The sequence below is a fragment of the Heterodontus francisci genome, chromosome 5 (assembly GCF_036365525.1).
Source record: "Heterodontus francisci isolate sHetFra1 chromosome 5, sHetFra1.hap1, whole genome shotgun sequence".
NCBI classification, from domain to species: Eukaryota; Metazoa; Chordata; class Chondrichthyes; order Heterodontiformes; family Heterodontidae; genus Heterodontus; species Heterodontus francisci.
Window position 1 is genome coordinate 122,742,433 of NC_090375.1, and position 22,301 is coordinate 122,764,733.

General features: G+C 45.6%; 1 protein-coding gene across 10 annotated transcripts in view; it reads left to right on the plus strand.

Moving 5' to 3' along the window:
• LOC137370030 (ATP-binding cassette sub-family C member 9-like) overlaps nt 1–22,301 on the plus strand; it is a 363,176-nt gene that overhangs the window by 274,219 nt on the left and 66,656 nt on the right. For all 10 annotated transcript variants that reach the window (XM_068032031.1, XM_068032023.1, XM_068032028.1 and 7 more), the window contains 2 exons: nt 4,615–4,771; nt 15,873–15,978. In XM_068032031.1, coding sequence (XP_067888132.1) covers nt 4,615–4,771; nt 15,873–15,978 — 263 coding nt within the window. The remainder of the gene's footprint in view (nt 1–4,614; nt 4,772–15,872; nt 15,979–22,301) is intronic.

The window sequence follows — 22,301 nt, forward strand, 5'->3', positions numbered from 1 at the left end:
CACCATCTACAAGGCACAAGTCAGGAGTGTGATGGAATACTCTCCACTTGCTTGGATGGGTGCAGCTCCAACAACATTCAACAAGCTCAACACCATTCAGGACAAAGCAGCCCACTTGATTGGCACCCCATCTACAAACATTCATTCCCTTCACCACAGATGCAGTGTGTACCATCTACAAGATGCACTGCAGCAACGCACCAAAGCTCCTTCAATAGTACCTTCCAAACCCGCGACCTTTAACACCTAGAAGGACATGGACAGCAGGTGCATGGGAACACCACCACCTGCAAGTTCTCCTCCAAGCCACACACTATCCTGACTTGGAACTGTATTGCCGTTCCTTCACTGTCACTGGGTCAAAATCCTGGAACTCCCTTCCTAACGGCACTGTGGGTGTACCTATCCCACATGGACTGCAGTGGTTCAAGAAGGCAGCTCACCACCACCTTCTCAAGGGCAATTAAGGATGGGCAATAAATGCTGGCCTTGTCAGCGATGCCCACATCCCATGAGCAAATTAAAAAAAAAACCTCACAGCACTTCACACAAAGTGTTAACAGTTCTCCTTAGAACGGAGCGGGTTAAGGGGAGATTTCATAGAAGTTCTCACAGTTCTGAAGGTTTTTGAAAGAATGGGTTTGGAGACACTGTTTCTGCTGGTAGAAGAGTCAGTAACCAGAGGACACAGAGTTAAGGTTACTGGAAAAACAACCAGAGGGGCGATAAGATTTTTCTTTCTTTGTACTGAGTTTTATGATCTGGAATGCACTCACTGAAAGGGTGGTGGAATTAACTTTCAAATGGGAATTGAATCTATAATGGAAAATTAAACATTAGCAAGGCTATTTGTAAAGAAAAGGGGCTGGATTTTACCAACCCCTCGGCGTCGTGGATCATGGCTGGGAGGCCCGTAAAACGCTTGCAGCAGTGGCCCACGACGTCGAGAAGTCCCCGCCAGATATTAGCGGCAGCGGCGGGGCCTTCATTAAAATATTTAAATGTGGGTATAAAAATGCTAATTGACTTACCTGCTCCTGGCAGCCATCCCATGCCGATTTTACATCCACCGGCTGCAACTCACACGCTTGCGGAACTCCGTATGGAGTTCCGAGGCGAGACACTGGTGGGGAGGGAGGAAGAGTCAAATTATCAGGGCAGAGGTGGAAAGCAGGAAAATCCTTTTTCATTGGGTATGGGAATGGGGTTTAGGGTCAAAGAGAATTAAGTTGTGGGGGAATGTCATTACTGATAACTACATTTTTTGGGGGGAGATAGGCCAAAAAGCTAACTATATATGCATTGGGGGGTTGGGAGAGGGTATTGCAGGTGTGGACAAATCTTTATTTAAATTTTTATAGAACCGGCACCTTTAAAAATATAAGTTTCTCCTAAAGGGCTTGAAGCCCTTTAAAAATGGCGCCGGCACCTGCGTGGTGGCACTGGACGTCGTTGCTGGGGATGCGGCGGCGGCCGCCCCCTCTATGTCATTGGGGGTGGCCACTCCGCCCCCTCCATTTAAATGAACCCCCACGCGTAATAACGCGGGGGCTCTGCAATGGCGCTTCCATGTCGGAAGGCCGCCGAATTCACAGCGTGCTACTGCCGCTGATGAAATTCAACCCCAGGGCCTCAGGACTAATTGGTTAACTTTCAGAGAGCTGTTTTTTGCAGGTTCAAAGCCAAATGGCCTCATCCTGTGCTGTATAATTCTTCAATTCTATTGAGTTACTTTTTAAAGTGCAGTGACAAGTATGAAGCAATTAGAGAAGATGCCGCTGACAAGATAAAATAGTCATCTTTACGCTACACCTGTATTACCGTTTCACTGGACTGCTATTCTCTTTATATAGCAATTAAATATAGATTGATATAAAACTATAAGAGAAGAATTGATCTGATTCTATAAACTTCAAAAGGGAATATTTACAGTTTCTTAGTATTAATACAATTTCATATTAAGTGCTGTTTTCTTTATATTGTATAGAAATGCAGTGTTAATCTAGAGTCAAACGCAAAATGCAGGAAATCCACTGCAGGCCATTAATACAGAGAAAAGACAAGGTAGTGCTTTGGGTATAGAGCCTCCATCAGAACTGGAGGAGCAAGCCTCTTTGCAATATTCAAGAAAAGAAAGAGGGAGGGGTAAGAGAGCAACATGCAAAAGTGAAGAATCGGTCATGCAAACTCCAAACCGGAGTTTGTGATAGTTATTTTACAAAGCTATAAAAAGGTGAAAATGTGTTATAGACTAAGAGTTATTATTCTGTGCCTCATTCAGTTTACCATTTTTCCCATGGTAAGTGTGTCCTTGACAGACGTGATGGGTGTTCAGCTCCAACTTATGTAACAGGTTCAACCATCCTCAGCTGCTTCATCAATGACCTTCCTTCCATCATAAGGTCAGAAGTGGGATATTCGCTGATGGTTGCACAATGCTCAGCACCATTCGCAACTCCGCAGATACTGAAGCAGTCTGTGTCCAGATACAGCAAGACCTGGACAACATCCAGGCTTGGGCTGATTAGTGGCAAGTAGGCTGATAAGTGACAAGTAACATTTGTGCCACACAAGTGCCAGGTAATGACCATCTCAAACTAGAGAGAATCTAACCATCTCCCCTTAATGTTCAATGGCATTACCATCACTGAATCCCCCACTATCAACATCCTGGAGGTTACCATTGACCAGAAACTGAACTGGACCAGCCACATAAATACTGTGGCTACAAGAGCAGGTCAGAGGCTGGGAATTCTGCGCCGAGTAACTCACCTCCTGTCTCCCCAATGGTTGTCCACCATCAACATGGCACAAGTCAGGAGTGTGATGAAATACTCTCCACTTACCTGGATGGGTGCAGCTCCAACAACACTCAAGAAGCTCGACACCATCCAGGACAAAGCCCACTTGATTGGCATCCCATCCACCACCTTCACCTAGATCACTGAAAGTATTTAGAGGAGGTAGATAGATTTTTGAAATATCGGGGAGTTGAGGGCTATGAGGAGCTGGCATGAAAGAAGAGTTGACGTCTGGGGCAGATCAGCCATAATCTTATTGAATGGCGGGGCAGGCTTGAGGGGCCGAATGGCCTACTCCTGCTCCTATTTCTTGTGTTCTTATGTTCAACATTCACTCCCTTCACCACCGACACACAGTGGCAGCAGTGTGTACCATGTACAAGATGCACTGCAGCAACTCACCAAGGCTCCTTCGACAGCACCTTCCAAACACGTGACCTCTACCACCAAGAAGGACAAGGGCAGCAGATGCATGGAAACACCACCACCTGCAAGTTCCCCTCCAAGCCACACACTATCCTGACTTGGAACTATATCGCTGTTCCTTCATTGTCACTGGGTCAAAATCCTTGAACTCCCTTCCTAATAGCACTGTTGGTGTACCTACAGCCCAAGGAATGCAGTGGTTCAGGAAGGCAGCTAACCATCACCTTCTCAAGGGCAATTAGGGATGGGCACTAAATGATGGCCTGGCCAGTGACGCCCACATCCCATGAACGAATAAAAAAAGGGTTTGATATGAGAATTTATTTTATTGGATAATACAGGGAAATACAAAACGTAATGATTATTTCCCACAATAATAACCAACCAATCAGCAATCTGTCAAATATCTTGGAAAAACCCATCCCATGTAAGTACTATTTAATGTTGTACTTTGCGATCACTGTAATAGGAGAGGCAATCAATCAGACAAGATATTTTGTCAAAGTTGTTTAAGATTTCCTTTAAAATATGAGCATACTTTCTCAGCAACATTGATGATTCCAAGGGTGAAATGGTCAAAATTATTTTCTTTGGAATTTTGGATTACACATTGCCTCTTCTGTGGGAGGCCTGCTGAATCTAGTGCCAATTAGGCACTTGAGGGACAGTGGTAGGCCTTCCATGGAATCAAGGACCCCAGTGATGAAAGTCCCACCCTCGGAGAGCTGCCGCCCAATCAGAAGCTGGCAACTCTTTCACTGAGCAGTGCCCCCGCGGAGGCGGTGGCTGCTACCAGTAGAGCACCCACCCAAGGCTATGGAGCGGTGCTGGACCAGGCCATAGGTAGGTCACGGCGGGAGGAGTCTCGTGGGCTGGGGGTTGCGACGAAATAGGTGTAAGGGGTTCAGTAGCAAGGGCAGGAAGGTGGCTCTCAGCGGGCCCCCCCTTCCCAATGCTCGGTCCCTCATTCAAGCACTGTGACTGTTAACGAGGGGACTTCCCCCCCCCCCCCCCCCCCAACGACCTCCCCAGAGCCATAAATCAGTCCACACAGTTTTCCGTGCTGTGCTTCCCGTGCGGCAACAGGGCCGCCCGCCAACTGCTAATTGCAGCAGCGACGTGAGGCCCGTAATTGAGCGTTAATTGCCCAGTTAAGGGTCTCAATTGGCGGCAGGGTGGGAAGGCGATTCACAGGCTTTCCCGCCCTGGACTTAATTTTGACAGAGGCAGGAAGTTGACAGGGTTCCCCCTCCACCACCATCCCACCTGATTTAATGTTCTCCCCGCCTCCGGACCCGCCTCGGGGAGAGCATAAAATTCCCACCTAAATGTCTGACAATGCCTGTAAAACAAACTTACTAAATTATTGTACTTTTATCTAATCTAGATGCTCTGTTGTAATACTGGATGATCCTTTATCAGCACTGGATGTACATGTGGGAAGTCATGTCTTCCACCAAGGGATCATGGGGATTTTAAAGAAAGAAAACAGAACAACCATCTTTGTAACACACAAACTGGAATATATTGAGGAAGCTGACTATGTACGTAAGATACTTTGATTAAATTACTTGACTTTCCCACATCAGCAAGTTCTAAATGACTTCTGTGATTCCTGTGGGCAGCACATATGGTGTTTTTGTGAGGAAGCCTTCAGTTAATAAATTCCATCAGTGCTGTGGCATCTTGGCAGCCTGTTTTGTTTATTTTACCTTTTCTTTTAGGTATCTCTGTACCATACACAACCCCTTAGTTAAGAGTTTGGATGAACAGCCTGCCTCCAGGTTTCTGCCCTTTTTGGATCCAGCTGCCTGTAAATGTACAAGACTGTTACTGATCAACTGACTCATCTTTCTGTCTCCTTCACCATTCTCCCTGGGCCTAATTTCTGCTCAACACTTTCTCCAAGATCATGATTTCCCACTATTCTGCTTCAAAGCATATTGCTTTCACAAATTGGTCTGCTGAGCTTCTGTGCTCATAACATTCATATAATCATCACTAAATATATAATGCATATACACAATTCTGCAACTCACCTCATATTAAAGGAAAGAGCAACCATGTGGCTGGGTGAGTGTTTCTACTCCAAATAGCCACCCAATCTTTTCTTTAATGTCTATTTAAAAGCTTCAATATTTACCTTCCAAATCCTATCCTGACTTCTTCCCTAAGTTGTCCTCCATTCTCTCTTCCCTCAGCACTTTGCAGTAAATGACTCCTCATCCTTGTTGATTTTGATTTTTACTTCAAAAGTTCAAACTCTCCTCTCCTTTTGACTTATTCCTCTTACTCATTTATTTGCTGCCCTTGAGAACATCATCTCTTGGTATCAGCTTTTATCTGTACGCTGATAACGATCTATCATTTGGGCTACTCTCACAATTGCTTCTCTGCTATCTGATAGCTTGTCCAACATTCATTATGAATCATAACCTCCTCGAGGTGAATATTGGGAAGTTCAAAACCATTGTCATTGGCCTCTGGCACAAACTTCACTCCCTTGTTGCTGATTCCATCCTCCTCCCGGCCCACTCTCTCGGGCTTAACAGGGACTGTTCACACCTCGATGGTGGGCTGGATTTTATAAGCTCGCCACCGATCTCAGCGGCGAGCTTCAAATCACAGAGCTGCCACAATATTCAACACGGCATTTAAATGGCCGAAGCGAACCCCCCACCTCGATGACACGGAGGGAGCGGGCTATCAGTCCCCGGAAACGGTGTCAATGCCATTTTGAAAAGGCTTCAAGCCCTACATCTCAGTTTACATATTTAAAGGAATAGTGATTTAAAATAGATTTGAGAAAATTAAATAAATGTTTCTAGGCCCTCTCCCAACCCCCAATAACCATATAATTCATTCCTTGCCCTCTTCCCCCTCCTCCCTCCCCATCCCAAAATACTTACCTTTTGCACCTGACCTTCCCGCCACCCCCCCCCCCCACCCCCAAAGTTCATAAACTGTGCACTTTACCCCTTCCCACCATCCCCTACACTAATCGGATGAATTGTACCCCGCTCCCCACCACCACCCCACACTGAAATACTTATATGCTCCCCCTTCCCCACCAGTGTCCCGCATCAGATCCCTGGATGGGTATCTGAAGGCGGGAGAGTGCCGCTCACCAGCAGCAATATCACTCCGGAACAGACAGCAGGAGTGGGTAAGTAATTAATTCATTTATTTATTTAAATACAAAGAACAAAGAACAGTACAGCACAGGAACAGGCCATTCGGCCCTCCAAGCCTGCGCCGATCTTGATGCCTGCCTAAACTAAAACCTTCTGCACTTCCGGGGTCCGTATCCCTCTATTCCCATCCTATTCATATATTTGTCAAGATGCCTCTTAAACGTCATTATCGTACCTGCGTCCACCACCTCCCCCGGCAGCAAGTTCCAGGCACTCACCACCCTCTGTGTAAAGAACTTGCCTCGCACATCCCCTCTAAACTTTGCCCCTCGCGCCTTAAACCTATGTCCCCTAGTAACTGACTCTTCCACCCTGGGAAAAAGCTTCTGACTATCCACTCTGTCCATGCCGCTCATAACTTTGTAACCCTCTATCATGTCACCCTTCCACCTCCGTCGTTCCAGTGAAAACAATCCGAGTTTATCCAACCTCTCCTCATAGCCAATGCCCTCCAGACCAGGCAACATCCTGGTAAACCTCTTCTGTACCCTCTCCAAAGCCTCCATGTCCTTCTGGTAGTGTGGCGACCAGAATTGCACGCGATATTCTAAGTGTGGCCTAACTAAATTTCTGTACAGCTGCAACATGACTTGCTAATTTTTTTACTCTATGCCCCGACCAATGAAGGCAAGCATGCCGTATGCCTTCTTGACTACCTTATCCACCTGCGTTGCCACTTTCAGTGACCTGTGGACCTGTACGCCCAGATTTCTCTGCCTGTCAATACTCCTCAGGGTTCTGCCATTTACTGTATACTCCCCACCTGTGCATTACCTCACATTTGTCCGGATTAAACTCCATCTGCCATTTCTCCAACTGATCTATATCCTGCTGTATCCTCTGACAATCCTCAACACTGTCCGCAACTCCACCAACCTTTGTGTCGTCTGCAAACTTACTAATCAGACCAGCTACATTTTCCTCCAAATCATTTATATATACTACAAACAGCAAAGGTCCCAGCACTGATCCCTGCGGAACACCACTAGTCACATCCCTCCATTCAGAAAAGCACCCTTCCACTGCTACCCTCTGTCTTCTATGACTGAGCCAGTTCTGTACCCATCTTGCCAGCTCACCTCTGATCCCGTGTGACTTCACCTTTTGTACCAGTCTGCCAAGAGGGACCTTGTCAAAGGCTTTACTGAAGACCATATAGATAACATCCACTGCCCTTCCTTCATCAATCATCTTTGTCACTTCCTCAAAAAACTCACTCAAATTCGTGAGACAAGACCTCCCCTTCACAAAACCATGCTGTCTCTCGCTAATAAGTTCGTTTGTTTCCAAATGGGAGTAAATCCTGTCCCGAAGAATCATCTCTAATAATTTCCCTACCACTGACGTAAGGCTCACCGGCCTATAATTTCCTGGATTATCCTTGCTACCCTTCTTAAACAAAGGAACAACATTGGCTATTTTCCAGTCCTCTGGGACCTCACCTGTAGCCAATGAGAATGCAAAGATTTCTATCAAGGCCCCAGCAATTTCTTCTCTTGCCTCCCTCAGTATTCTGGGGTAGATCCCATCAGGCCCTGGGAACTTATCTACCTTAATGCTTTGCAAGACACCCAACACCTCCTCCTTTTTGATAATGAGATGACTGAGACTATCTACACTCCCTTCCCTAGGCTCATCATCCACCAAGTCCTTCTCTTTGGTAAATACTGATGCAAAGTACTCATTTAGTACCTCGTCCATTTCCTCTGGCTCCACACGTAGATTCCCTTCTCTGTCCTTGAGTGGGCCAACCCTTTCCCTAGTTACCCTCTTGCTCTTTATATATGTATAAAAAGCCTTGATATTTTCCTTAATCATGTTTGCCAATGACTTTTCATGACCCCTTTTAGCCCTCCTGACTCCTTGCTTAAGTTCCTTCCTACTGTCTTTATATTCCTCAAGGGATTCGTCTGTTCCTAGCCTTCCAGCCCTTACGAATGTTTCCTTTTTCTTTTTGACTAGGCTCACAATATCCCGCGTTATCCAAGGTTCCCGAAACTTGCCAAACTTATCCTTCTTCCTCACAGGAACATGCCGGTCCTGGATTCTAATCAACTGACGTTTGAAAGACTCCCACATGTCAGATGTTGATTTACCCTCAAACAGCCGCTCCCAATCTAAATTCTTCAGTTCCTGCCTAATATTGTTATAATTAGCCTTCCCCCAATTTAGCACATTCACTCGAGGACTACTCTTATCCTTATCCACAAGTACCTTAAAACCTAAGGAATTATGGTCACTGTTTCCGAAATGCTTCCCCTACTGAGACTTCGACCACTTGGCCGGGCTCATTTCCCAATACCAGGTCCAGTACGGCCCCTTCCCTCGTTGGACAAGTTAAAGGGGAGGTGGTGGTGTAGTGGTATTCTCACTGGACTAGGAACCAAGAGACTCAGGGTATTACTCTGGGGACATGGGTTCAAATCCCACCACGACAGAAGGTGGAATTTGAAGTCAATTAATCTGGATTAAAAGCTAGTCTGCTGATGGCCATGAAGCCATTATCGATTGTTGTTAAAACCCATCGGGTTCACTAATGCCCTTTAGGGAAGGAAATCTGCTGTCACCTGGACTGGTCTACATGTGACTCCAGACACACAGCAATGTGGTTGGCTCTTAAATGCCCTCTGAAATGGCCTAGGACGCCACTCAGTTGTATCTAACTGCTACAAAGTCAACAAGGAATGAAACCGGACAGACCACCTTGCATCGGCCTAGGCACCGGAAACAACAACGGCAAACCCAGTCCTGTCGACCCTACAAAGTCCATCTGGGGGCTTGTGCCAAAGTTGGGAGAGCTGTCCCACAGACTAGTCAAGCAACAGCCTGACATAGTCTCACTCACAGGAATCATACCTGTCATGCGGGCCCCCACCTGCCAAGAATGAGGGATACTAATTTTGCCACATGAATTTTAAACTGTTAGTGGAGTGAAGAAAGAACTGGTTTAAAAAAAAAACACTACAATGGCTCCTTGGCTGGAGAAACATTTTTTGCATATTAACAGACAGTACTTGGAAAGAACAAAGGGGCTACTCCCTGCTCCAATTTAATTCAGAATGGACTTTTGATTACCAGACATTGAGGGTGGAGGAGCTCGCATTCCAGGTTAACTGCTAAGATGGCCGCGTATACAGAAGACATGGTTAGATCAGTTTAGTCACATGACTAACTGGCTGTTGCAGGAATTTGAACTTGTCACGGAGTTTTGAACTGGAAAAGCTGTTTGCTCCTGGACTGAGAAGACCTCTCGTGGCTGGCTCGCCACAGCCTCTCGTGTCTGCTCATCTCTTTCTCACCAGCTTTGGAATCCTTGAAGATACATGAACCCCAAGAAAGAAAAGTCTCTGACAGTGAACAAGATTTATGAAGATTACTGGGCCCCAACGAGAAACAAGAACTACCTACAAAAGGACTCTACAGTGAGCTCGAAGCACAGTAACAAGAAACTCTTCAGATATTACCTCAAACCTCTCCACTTTATTATTTTCTTCTCTTTTCTGATTCTATTTGCGTGTGCGTATCGCATAAGCATGCTAGTATGGGGCACGGCATGTATCCGCAGGCTTTAACCGAATTAGAGTTTCAGTTTAGGTTTTAATAAATTTCACTTTACTTCTTTAAACCTAAGAAAGCCTGTTTGTGCTCAATTCTTTGCCTTATAATTGGAAAGCGATGAACAAGGATTCACCAAGGGGGAGCTCAAAACATGGTGTTTTTAAAATTAAACCCTGTTACAGTATGACCAGGTGAGGGCTGAAAGGGATCCCTAGACACTTTCTCGCCAGGTCATAACGTATCTTACAGACAATGTCCCAGACACCGCTATCACCATTCCGGGTATGTCCTGTCCCACCGGCAGGACAGAGCCAGCAGAGGTGGCGGCACAGTGGTTTCCAGTCAGGAGGGGAGTTGCCCTGGGAGTCCTCAACATCGATTCCAGACCCCATGGAGTCTCATGGCATCAGGTCAACCATGGGCAAAGAAACCTCCTGCTGATTACCACCGACGCCCCCCTGCTGAATCTGTACTCCTCCATGTTGAACACCACTTGGAGGAAGCACTGAGGGTGGCAAGGGTGCAGAATGTACTCTGGGTGGGAGACTTCAATGTCCATCATCAAGAATGGCTCGGTAGCACCATGACTGACCGAGCTGGCCGAGTCCTAAAGGACATAGCTGCTAGACTGGGTCTGCGGCAGGTGGTGAGGGAACCAACAAGAGGGAAAAATATACTTGACCTCGGCCTCCCCAATCTGTCTGCCTCAGATGCATCTGCCTATGACAGTATTGGTAGGAGTGACCACTGCACAGTCCTTGTGGAGACAAAGTCCCGTCTTCAGACTGAGGATACCCTCCATCGTGTTGTGTTGCACTACCACTGTGCTCAATGGGATAGATTTCGAACAGATCTAGCAATGCAAAACTGGGCATCCATGAGGCACTGTGAGCCATAAACAGCAGCAGAAATGTAATCTGTAACCTCATAGCCCGGCATATAAGAGGCCTGCAACCCGGCACGAACCCAATGGGGCCCGGCAACATGTGTCGGGTTCGGGTCCAGTTGGGCCCAACTTCAGGGTACGGCTTTCGGGCTCGGGTCGGGTCGGACCAGACGCACACGGTAAGTGCTCTGCTGGTAAGTATTGAAATTGAAAAACTTACCTGAGCTGGAAATCCGAGACAAAACTGAGTCTGTGCAGTGAGCGAGTGACGTCACTATGACGGCATCGCACATACGCTGCAGCTTCATGGAGCTTCTCAGTCGGAAGGTAAGTAAAGGGATGGTCGGGTTCAGGTTGGGTCGGGCTTGGGGCAAAATCGGAGGGACTCGGGCCAGGTCAGGCTTGGGTCCGCTGTGGTTTGGTCGGGTTCGGGTCGGTTTCTTTTTTCCTGACCTAAGCAGGCTTCTACGGCAAATCCCCCACTCTTCCATGAGCATCAAGCCGGGCGTCCAACCCTGGTTCAATGAAGAGTGCAGGAGCGCATACCAGGAGCAGCACCAGGCATACCTCAAAATGAGGTGTCAATCTGGAGAAGCTGCAAGCCAGGACTACTTGCGTGCCAAACAATGTAAGCAGCATGTGATGTACAGAGCTAAGCAATCCCATAACCAACGGATCTGCAGTCCTGCCACATCCAGTTGTGAATCGTGGTGGACAATTAAACACCTAACTGGAGGAGGTGGTTCCACAAATATCCCCATCCTCAATGATGGGGGAGCCCAGTACAAAAGATAAGGCTAAAGCATTTGCAACAATCTTCAGCCAGAAGTGCCAAGTGGATGATCCATCTTTGTCTTCTCCTGAAGTCCCCAGCATCACAGATGCTGGTCTTCAGCCAATTTGATTCACTCCTCATGATAATCAAGAAACGACTGAAGGCATTGGACACTGCAAAAGTTATGGGCCCTGACAACATTCCGGCAATAGTACTGGAGACCTGTGCTCCAGTACTTGCCATGCCCCTAGCCAAGCTGTTCCAGTACAGCTACAACACTGGCACCTAACCAGCAAATGTGGAAAATTGCTCAGGTATGTCCTGTACACAAAAAACAGGAGAAGACCAACCTGGCCAATTACCACCCCATCAGTCTACTCCCAATCATCAACAAAGTGATGGAAGGTGTCATCAAGAGTGCTATCAAGCAGCACTTGCTAAGCAAAAACCTGCTCAGTGATACTCAGTTTGAGTTCCACCAGGGCCACTCAGCTCCTAACCTCATTACAACCTTGGTTCAAACTTGGACGAAAGAGCTGAACTCAAGGGATGAGGTGAGAGTGACTGCCCTTAACATCAAGGCAGCGTTTGACAAAGTATGGCATCAAGGAACTCTAGCAAAACTGAAGTCAGTGGGAATCGGGGGAAAACTCTCCACTGGTTGGAGTCATACCTAGCACAAAGGAAGATGGTTGTGGTTGTTGGAGGTCAATCATCTGAGCTCCAAGACATCACTGCAAGAGTTCCTCAGGGTACTGTCCTAGGTCCAACCAGCTTCAGCTACATCATCAATGACCTTCCTTCAATCATAAGGTCAGAAGTGGAGATGGTCACTGATGACTGCATCATTCATGGTCAGCATCATTCGCGACTCCTCACATGCTGAAGCAACCCGTGTAGAAATGCAGCAAGACGTGAACAGTATCCAGGCTTGGGCTGATAAGTCGCAAGTAACATTCATGCCACACAAGTGCCAGGCAATGACCATCTCCAACAAGAGAGAATCTAACCATCTTCCCTTGACATTCAATGGCATTACGATCACTGAATCCCCAACTATCACCATCCTGGGGGTGACTATTGACCAGAAACTGAACTGGAGTAGCCATATAACAACTGTGGCCACAAGAGCAGGTCAGAAGCTAGGAATCCTGGGTGAGTAACTCACCTCCTGACTCCCCAAAGCCTGTCCACCATCTACAAGGCACAAATCAGGAGTGTGATGGAATACTGTCTACTTGCCTGGATGGGTGCAGCTCCAACAACACTCAAGAAGCTCGACACCATCCAGGACAAAGCAGCCTGCTAGATTGGTACCCCATCTACAAACATTCACTCCCTCCACCACCGATGCACAGTGGCAGCAGTGTGTACCATCTACAAGATGCACTGCAGCAACGCACCAAAGCTCCTTAGACAACACCTTCCAAACCCGTGATCTCTAACCTAGATGGACAAGGGCAGCAGATGCATGGAAACACCACCACCTGCAAGTTCCCCTCCAAGCCACACACCTTCCTGACTTGGAACTGTATTGCCATTTCTTCACTGTCGCTAGGTCAAAATCCTGGAACTCCCTTCTTAACAGCACTGTTAGTGTACCTACCACTTGGACTGCAGTGGTTCAAGAAGGCAGCTCACCTTCACGTTCTCAAGGGCAATTATGGATGTGCAATAAATGCTGGTCTACCGATCAACGCCCACACTCATGATCGGATTTTTGAAAAAAGGGAGGAGGGTCTGAAGAGAACAAAAGGTAAAGCCTGTGATAGGACGACAGGAGTGAATAAATTGACAAAAGAGTTGGTGGTGCAAGGCCGAAGGGAGTGGTAATGAGACAAGTAAGGAAACAAAGGGTGTGTCTGGAGGAGGTGTGAACGGCAGAAGAATGAATAGCTACCATCCAAAAACAAGGGAAAAACTCGAGTAAAGCCAAAACTTGCAAAGAAAAAGGGAAAAAAAAGAGAACAGAGGTTACAGTCTGAAATTGTTGAACTCCATGTTGAATCTGGAAGGTCGAAAAGTGCCAGGTCAGAAGATGGGGTGCTGTTGCACGAGATACGTTGAGGACAGCGAGGTCAACATGAGAGCAAGGTGGGGAATTAAAATGATTGGTGAGAGGAATCTCAGGGACACGTTTTCAGACTGAATGGAGGTGTTTCACAAAGCGGTCACTCAATGTGCGTTTGGTCTCCCCAAAGTAGAGCAGACCGCATTGTGAACAGGTAATACAGTGTACTAAATTGAAACAAGTGCCCGTAAATCGCTGTTTCACATGGAAGGAGTATTTGCGGCTTTGGACAGTGAAGAGAGAGGAAGTGAAATGGCAGGTTTTGCATCTCCTGTGCTTGCATGGAAAGGTGCCGTGGGAAGGGGAAGGGGTGTTGGAGGTGATTGAGGAGTGGACCAGGGTGTCACGGAGGGGACGGTCCCTTCGGAGTGCTGAAAGGGCAGGGGACAATATTTTTGGTGGTGGCGTCTCGCTGGAGGTGGCAGAAATGGCAAAGGATAATCGTTGAATAAGGAGGCTGGTGGTGTGGAAGGTGAGGATAAGGGGAACCCTATCATGGTTGTGGAAGAGAGGAGAAGGGAATAGCACCTCATCTTTTGATTAGTCACTTTACAGCCTTCCACACTCAACATTTCAGACTGCAACCTCTGCCTCATTTTGTTTCCTTTCTCTTTGCAGGTTTTGGTTTTCTCTCATTTTTCTCTCGTTTGTGCTTTCTGATGACAGCTGTTCATCTTTCTACTATTCACATCTCCTCTGGACACATCTCTTGTTTCTTTACTTATCCCATTACCACTCCCTTGGCCTTGCATCTCCAACCCTCTTGTCATTTAATCTCTCCCATCTTCCACCCTATCACAGTCTTTCCTTTTTGCTCGTTATGCTACCCTGCCCTCTTTGACTTGCTTAAAACCTATTACTTCTCCAACTTCCCCAGTTCTCATGAAAGGTCATTGTCCTGCAACATTAGGCTGAATTTTATGGGCACCTTAGGGACGGGGACGGAGGTGGGGGGCCCATAAAGTTGCGTCAGAAGCTGGGGGAGCGGAACGTCAAGAGGCCGAGAACAGCCTTCCGCCCCAGGCCAATTGAGGTCCTTCAATTTAATTGAAGATGGAAGGGTCCGCCGCCGCAGGCAGATGCCGTCAGGTTTTATCTGGCAGATTCATAGTAGGGGCTGAGTGGGAGTTCCTCCTTTGGAGGCAATGCATGGCCCCCGGAAGGCCCCCCCCAGAGGCAATTGCCACTCTCCTGGGAAGACTAACCCCACACCCAATCCTGTTGCCAGGGCCTGCCTAAATGGCCCTGACAGCCCTGACCCCACTCACCTGTCCTCGGGTCCTCATCAATCTTCTACTCTTTTTGTACTGCAGGACGTTTTGTCGAGCTGCTGGCCTTCTGACTGGCTGGCAGCTCTGGAGGTAGGAGCTCGTCCCTTAAAGGGACGGCTTCCTCGACAGTGGGCAGTTAATTGCCTGCCTGCCGTGGAAAAGCAGCGGGTGTCCAATGGAGGGCCAAGGTGGGGTCTCCTCCCACCTTCCGGTCTGCCACTGGGATGCCCCATTGCCAGAACAAAATTCAGTCCATTAACTCTGTTTTTCTCTCCATAGATGCTGCCTGATCTGCTGAGTATTTCCAGCATTTTCTGTTTTTATTTCAGATTTCACATACAGCAGCTGCAGTTTGTTGCTTTTGTATTACAAATATGCTCCCTTGTTCTGGATTCCCCCACTAGAGGAGGCTAAAAATGACCTAGATATCTTATATATTAAAGTGATTGTGTAGTGTTATGCTTGTACATGTTGGAGAGACAATTAGAGGGTGTACTTTGTACCTAATATGCGACAAGGAGTAGTTGAGAGGAATAGCATAGATGCATTTACAGGGAAGCTAGATAATCACAGGAAGGAGAAAGAAATAGAAGGATGTCTTGATAGGGTTAGATGAATAAGGGTGTGAGGCGGCTCATGTGGAGAATAAACACTGGCTGGGACCTAATGGACCGTAAGGCCTGTTTCTGTGATGTAAATACTTTGTAACTTTGTAATATATTTCTTCTCCTCAGGTTTCCTCATTGTAGTTCTTTTTAAATAAGTGTAACTAAATTCTGGTGAAAAAAATTTTAGTTCAATAAATATATTAGTCTAAATAAAACAAATTAGCTGCAATAAGTACGTATTTAAATATGCAATCTCCTGTACTGTAATCCACTTGTTTTTAGATAATTGTTATGCAGGATGGGAAGATTGAAATCCAAGGGACCTACCAGGACATCACTAAGCAAAATCCAAATCTGCTAAAAGCTTGGAAAAGCCTGACACCAAAAGGTTTGTCTCCTAGGATAAAAGGCGTCAAATATTATTGTTCTTCCAATCTTTCAAAGGTACAAAAATAGCCAAGAGCTTACTACAAAAGGTGTAAGTTTTGTAAAACTGCGCTAATATAGAAATTTGAGCTGTACACACTTAGCTTTACTGTGCAATTTTTTTTTGTTCGTTCAGGGAATGTGGGCATCACTGGCTAGGCCAGCATTTATTGCCCATCCCTAATTGTTCTTGAGAGGCAGGGAGTGAATGTTGAAGGTAGTGGATGGGGTGCCAGTCAAGTGGGCTGCTTCGTCCTGGATGGTGTCGAGCTTCTTGACTGTTTTGAAGCTGTACCCATCCAGGCAAGTGGAGAGTATTCCATCACACTTCTGACTTGTGCCTTATATATGGTGGACAGGCATTGGGGAGACAGGAGGCGAATTATTCGCCACAGAATTCCCAGTCTCTAACTTACTCTTGTAGACACAGCATTTATGTGGCTGGTCTAGTTCAGTTTCTGGTCAGTGGTGACCCCCAGGGTGTTGATAGTGGGGCGTTCAGCGATGTTAGTGCCATTGAATGTCATGGGGAGATGGTTAGATTCTCTGTTGTTTGAGATGGCTATTTCCTGGCACTCGTGTGGCGTGAATGTTACTTGCCACTTATCAGCCCAAGCCTGGATGTTGTCGAGGTCTTGCTGCATATGGACATGGGCTGCTTCAGTATCTGAGGAGTCATGAATGGTGCTTAATGTTGTGCAATCATCAGCGAACATCCCCACTTCTGGCCTTATGATGGAGGGAAGGTCATTGATGATGTAGCTGAAGATGGTTGGGCCTAGGGCACTACCCTGAGGAACTCCTACAGTGATGTCCTGGGACTGAGATGATTCACCTCCAACAACCACAACCATCTTCCATTGTGCTAGGTATGACTCCAACGAGCAGAGAGTTTTTCCCCTGATTCCCATTGACTCCAGTTTTGCTAGTGCTCCTTGATGCCATACTTGGTGAAATGCTGGCTTGATGTCAAGAGCAGTCATCTCACCTCAATTCTGGAATTCAGCTCTTTTGTCCATGTTTGGACCAAGGCTGTAATGAGGTCAGGCACTGAGTAGCCATGGAGGAATCCAAACTGAGCGTTGGTGAGCAGGTTATTGCTGAGCAAGTGCCACTTGATAGCACTGTTGACAACTCCTTCCATCACTTTGCTGATGATCGGGAGTAGACTGATAGGGTGGTAAATGGCTGGGTTGGATTTGTCCTGCTTTTTGTGCACAGGACATACCTGGGCAATTTTCCATATTGCTGGGTAGATGCCAGTGTTGTAGCTGTACTGGAATAGCTTTGCTAGGGGCACCATTTCTAATAAATCCACACCTCCTCTGGAATTACTTGTTTAATCTTCGTAGGTTCTGCTTATTGGATTACCAATAAATTGAAGAAAGTAATATGTATATATATTTCCACTAAAGATTGCTGTCTACAAAAAGTTTTCTGAACAAATGCATGTTTAAACAATGCTATATTGGAGAACCTTATAAAATTGACCTTCTCTTCTAACAATATACCTATATTAAAAGTCTTGCATCTGATGCATATTTCCACTACCTATTTTCCTTCATTCCTGTGTCAAAAGTTTTGAGAAACATTTTGTATATCAACCTTTATAATGAGAAATAAGCAGCACAGTGGTGCAATGGCTAGCACCACAGCCTCACAGCTCCAGCGACCCGGGTTTGGTTCTGGGTACTGCCTGTGTAGGGTTTGCAAGTTCTCCCTGTGACCGTGTGGGTTTCCTCCGGGTGCCAAAGACTTGCGGGTTGATAGGTAAATTGGCCATTGTAAAAATTTCCCCTAGTGTAGGTAGGTGGTAGGAGAATTGAGGGAAGGTGGGGATGTGAGAGGGAAATGGGATTAATGTAGGATTAGTATAAATGGGTGGTTGATGGTCGGCGTGGACTTGTTGGGCCGATGGGCCTGTTTCGGTGCTGTAGCTCTCTATGACTCTATAAGTCCCTATGGCAACATGAATCAGCAGGAGTTGAAATAAAGAGTTGGTAGCCTAATCCTAAGAGACATTTGGGATGTCCTTTGCTTTTTCCAAAATACTTTGAAACACACTGGAGACTTGCATTCTTAAAGCTTTATTGTGTCCAGTCTCTCATTTAAGGTATTAATAATTCATTTTTCTATCATGACACTTAAACAACATTTCCTTAATAATACAAAACAATAACAATATTCCATTCAAAAACAAAATCAAAAACTTGTCAAGAAAGATCCAATCGTGGCTCACTCAGGAAGTTAAGGAGAGTATTAGACTAAAAGAAGAGGCTTACAATGTTGCAAAAAATAGTAGCAACTCTGAGGATTGGGAGTTTTTTTTAGAAACCAGCAAAGAGTCACCAAAAAGTTGACAGAAAAGGGAAAAATAGAATGAGAATAAACTAGCCAGCAATATAAAAACAGATTGTAAGAACTTTTATAAGTACATAAAAAGGAAGAGAGTAGCTAAAGTAGACGTTCGTCACTTAAAGGCAGAGTCAGGAGAAATCATCATGGGGAATGAAGAAATGGCAGCGGCATTGGACAAATATTTTGTGTCTGTCTTCACAGTGGAAGACACAAGTTCCATACCAGAAATAGGCAGTAGCCTAGGGGCTTAGAAGAGTGAGGAAATTAAGGATAATGATATCAGCCAAGAAAAAGTATTGGAGAAACATGAGGGACTAAAATCTGACAAGTCCCCAGGATCAGATGGCCTACATGCTCGGTTTATAAAAGAGATAGCTGCAGAGATAGTGGATGCGCTGGCTATGATTTTCCACAGTTGCTTAGATTCAGGAATGGTCCTGTCAGATTGGAAGTTGGCACGTGTTATGCCGCTTTTCAAGAAAGGAGGTAGAGAGAAAACAGGGAACTACAGGCCAGTTAGCTTAACATCAGTCATTGGGAAGCTGCTGAAAACTATTATTAAAGAAGTCTTAACATTGCACTTGGAAAAGCATAGTATGATTAGAACAAGTCAGCATGGTTTTACTAAAGGGAAATCCTGTTTGACAAATTTATTAGAGTTTTTTGAGGATGTAACCAGTAGGGTAGATAAAGGGGAACCAGTCGATGCAGTATGCTTGGATGTCCAAAAGGCATTCGATAAGGTGCCATATAAAAGATTAATAGGCAAGATAAGGGCTCATGGTGTTGGGATAATATATTAGCGTGGGTAGAGGATTGGTTAACAGACAGGAAGCAGAGAGTGGGCATAAATGGGGCATTTTCAAGTTGGCAGGCAGTGAATAGTGGGGTGCCACAAGAATTAGTGCTGGGGTCTCAGATATTTACACTTTATATTAATGACTTGGATGAAGAGACAGAGACCTGTCCTTAAGTTTGCTGATGATAGAAAGATGATAGATGGCAAATGGAGTATAATGTAGGAAAGTGTGAAGTTGTTCACTTTGGTCGTATAAATAGAGAAGTACAATATTTTTTAAAAGGTGTGAAACTGGTAGGTGTTGATGTTCAGAGAGACTTGGGGGTACTCGTACAAGGAAGACACAAAAACATGCAAGTGCAGCAGGTTATTAGGAAGGCAAGTGGCATGTTGGCCTTTATTGCAAGGGGATTGGAGTACAGGAATAAAGAAGTCTTGCTAAAATTGTACAGGGCTTTGCTGAGACCAGACCTGGAATACTGTGTGCAGTTTTGGTCTCCATATTTAAGAAAGGATATACTTGCTCTGGAGGCAGTGCAGCAAAGATTTATTAAATTGGTCCATGAGAAGAGGGGGTTGTCCAATGATAAGAGGCTGAATAAATTGGGCCTATATTCTCTGGAATTTAGAAGAATGAGAGGCAATCTAATTGAGACATACAAGATTCTGAAAGGGCTTGATAAGGTAGAAGCTGAGAGATTGTTCCCAATGATCAGAGAATCTAGAACACAGGGACACAGTCTCAGGATAAGGGGCCAATCATTCAGGACTGAGATGAGGAGAAATTACTACCCTCATAGGGTTGTGAATTTTTGACAGGATAGTGCAATTGAAGCCCAAGATCAGCCATGATCGTATTGAATGATGGAGCAGGCTCGATGGGCCATATAGTCTACTTCTCCTATTTCTTGTGTTCTTGTGTTCCTTGGCAGTCAGAAAGCAAAACAAAAATTAGTCACTGAGAATATAATTGTTTTTCCAAATGAAACATAAGTTTGAATTGTTTTGTTCCTCCTGATTGACTGCTGTTCATATCAACTATGGCAAACCACACCTTTAATTTTTTGGGTCAACTTCATAGTTTCATATTTTTTAAAAAGTATTTTGAACTACTTTTGGGGCATAAGGACAATTTTTATGTATAAGAAATGGGGAAACTGTAAACAATGAGCCTTTGAGTATTATATAAGGTTTATTCTTTCATAAGAATTTATGTATATAAAAGACTATATAAATAAGCAAACTTCCTAATGGTTCTCCAGATGCTTTAATGCAGGAACATAAAAATACAAAGCAGCTGCCAAGCTGGAAAGTGGCACCAAAAGTGTTATGGATGGATTGGCGTTAGGATGCTGAAAGGCAGGAATGTTTCGTAGATGGAGGCTGAAAGGTGCCACGATCAATTTGAGTCCCATTCTCCTGGATGCCCCTCCACCCACAAGGCTGTTGGATGCTGCTGCTCCAATACTGCCAGATCCCACAAACTCCCTCATGCTGCCAGACTGTTTCTCACCCTCCCACAGAGCTCCTAAGCCCCCTTCCCAGACCTGCTGCCACCCCTGCATGCAACTCCCTGACCCTCTCTCTATATTCAAAATCATAGAGCACTTTCCTAGTCCTTCCTCTTTCCAGACCCTGGGACCTTTTTCATCAATGCTCCCAAAACTTAGAACCCCTTTCCAATGTTCTAAGAACTCACCCCCTGTAGTGCTTGTAAACCATGGCACCTTTCTCAAAGTATTGCCCAGACTACCAGTACCAAACCCTTCCACCAGTGCCCCCAGATCTCAAGGTGACCCCCAATTCTGATAAATCAGTAACTCTAACAACTGTTGGCATCCTTCCATGTATGAAAGGCGATGGACACGCATTAAACAATCCATTTAAGTGGAGTATCTTCTCTTGGTGCACCTTTGTTGATGGCTGTGAAGACCAATCCTTGAGTGACAGGTTCTGCCACATGTGGTGCACATGAAACTGCTAAGTGCGCTGTAAGTTGTTGTTTTTGATGTTGGCATCCGTTGCCAAACTGCTGTAACCCTAAAAACACAGCTTAGCATTACAATACTTATGAAACTTCTAACTCACTGTGAGCGACGTCACAGGAGATCTGGTGGTATATATTTTTTTGTGATTTGTAAAGTTCCACCCAGGGTTGTATCAAATCCAGAGTAAAAGTAAATTTCATATTTTTCGCATCTGTTACTTGATGGAGTTTACCATGGGGGAAATGTTAGATCATCCACTTTGGATCAGAGGAAGATAAATAGGAATATTGTCTTAATGGTGAGAGACTAGGGGCTAGAAATTCATCTGCCCCAACTACTGGGCACAGGGACCACAATTCGAGGCATGCTCGCACACGTTCAGATCAAAGCGGGTCAGATGCAAAATTGGTCTACCCACCTCATCTGAAATATTTCAGCGTAGGAATCTGTGCCTTCTCCACTGGTCTTCTCTTCGTAATGCTGCTGGTGTGCTCTGCATACAGCGGGTGAAATCTTCACAATGAGGACACCTTCCATTGTGTGGTGTGGCACTACCATGTGCTAAACAGGATAGATTCAGATCATATCTAGCAGCTCAAAACTGGGAATCCATGAGATGATGTGGCCATTAGCAGCAGCAGAATTATATTCCACCACAATCTGAAACCTTATGGCCCAGCATATCTCTCACTTTGGTTCGATGAGTTATGTCGAAGAGCATCACCAGGCATACCTAATAGTGAGGTTCCAACCTGGTGAAGCTACAGCACAAGACCACATGCATGCTAAACAGCAGAAACAGCATGTTATAGTCAGAGCTAAGCAATCCCACACTAGCAGATCAGATTAAAGCTCTGCAGCCATGCCACGTCCAGTCATGAATGGTGAAGGTTAATTAAACAGCTAATGGAAGGAGGAGGCTCCATGAACATCCCCATCCTCAACGATGGTGCAGCTCAGCACATGAGTGCAAAAGATAAGGCTGAAGAGTTCGCAGCCATCTTCAGCCAGAAGTGCTGAGAGAATGATCCATCTCGCCTCCTCTTGAGGTGACCACTGTCACAGAAACCAACCTGCAGCCAGTTCGATTCACTTCACATGATATAAAGAAACGGCTAAGTGCACTGATTATAGCAAAAT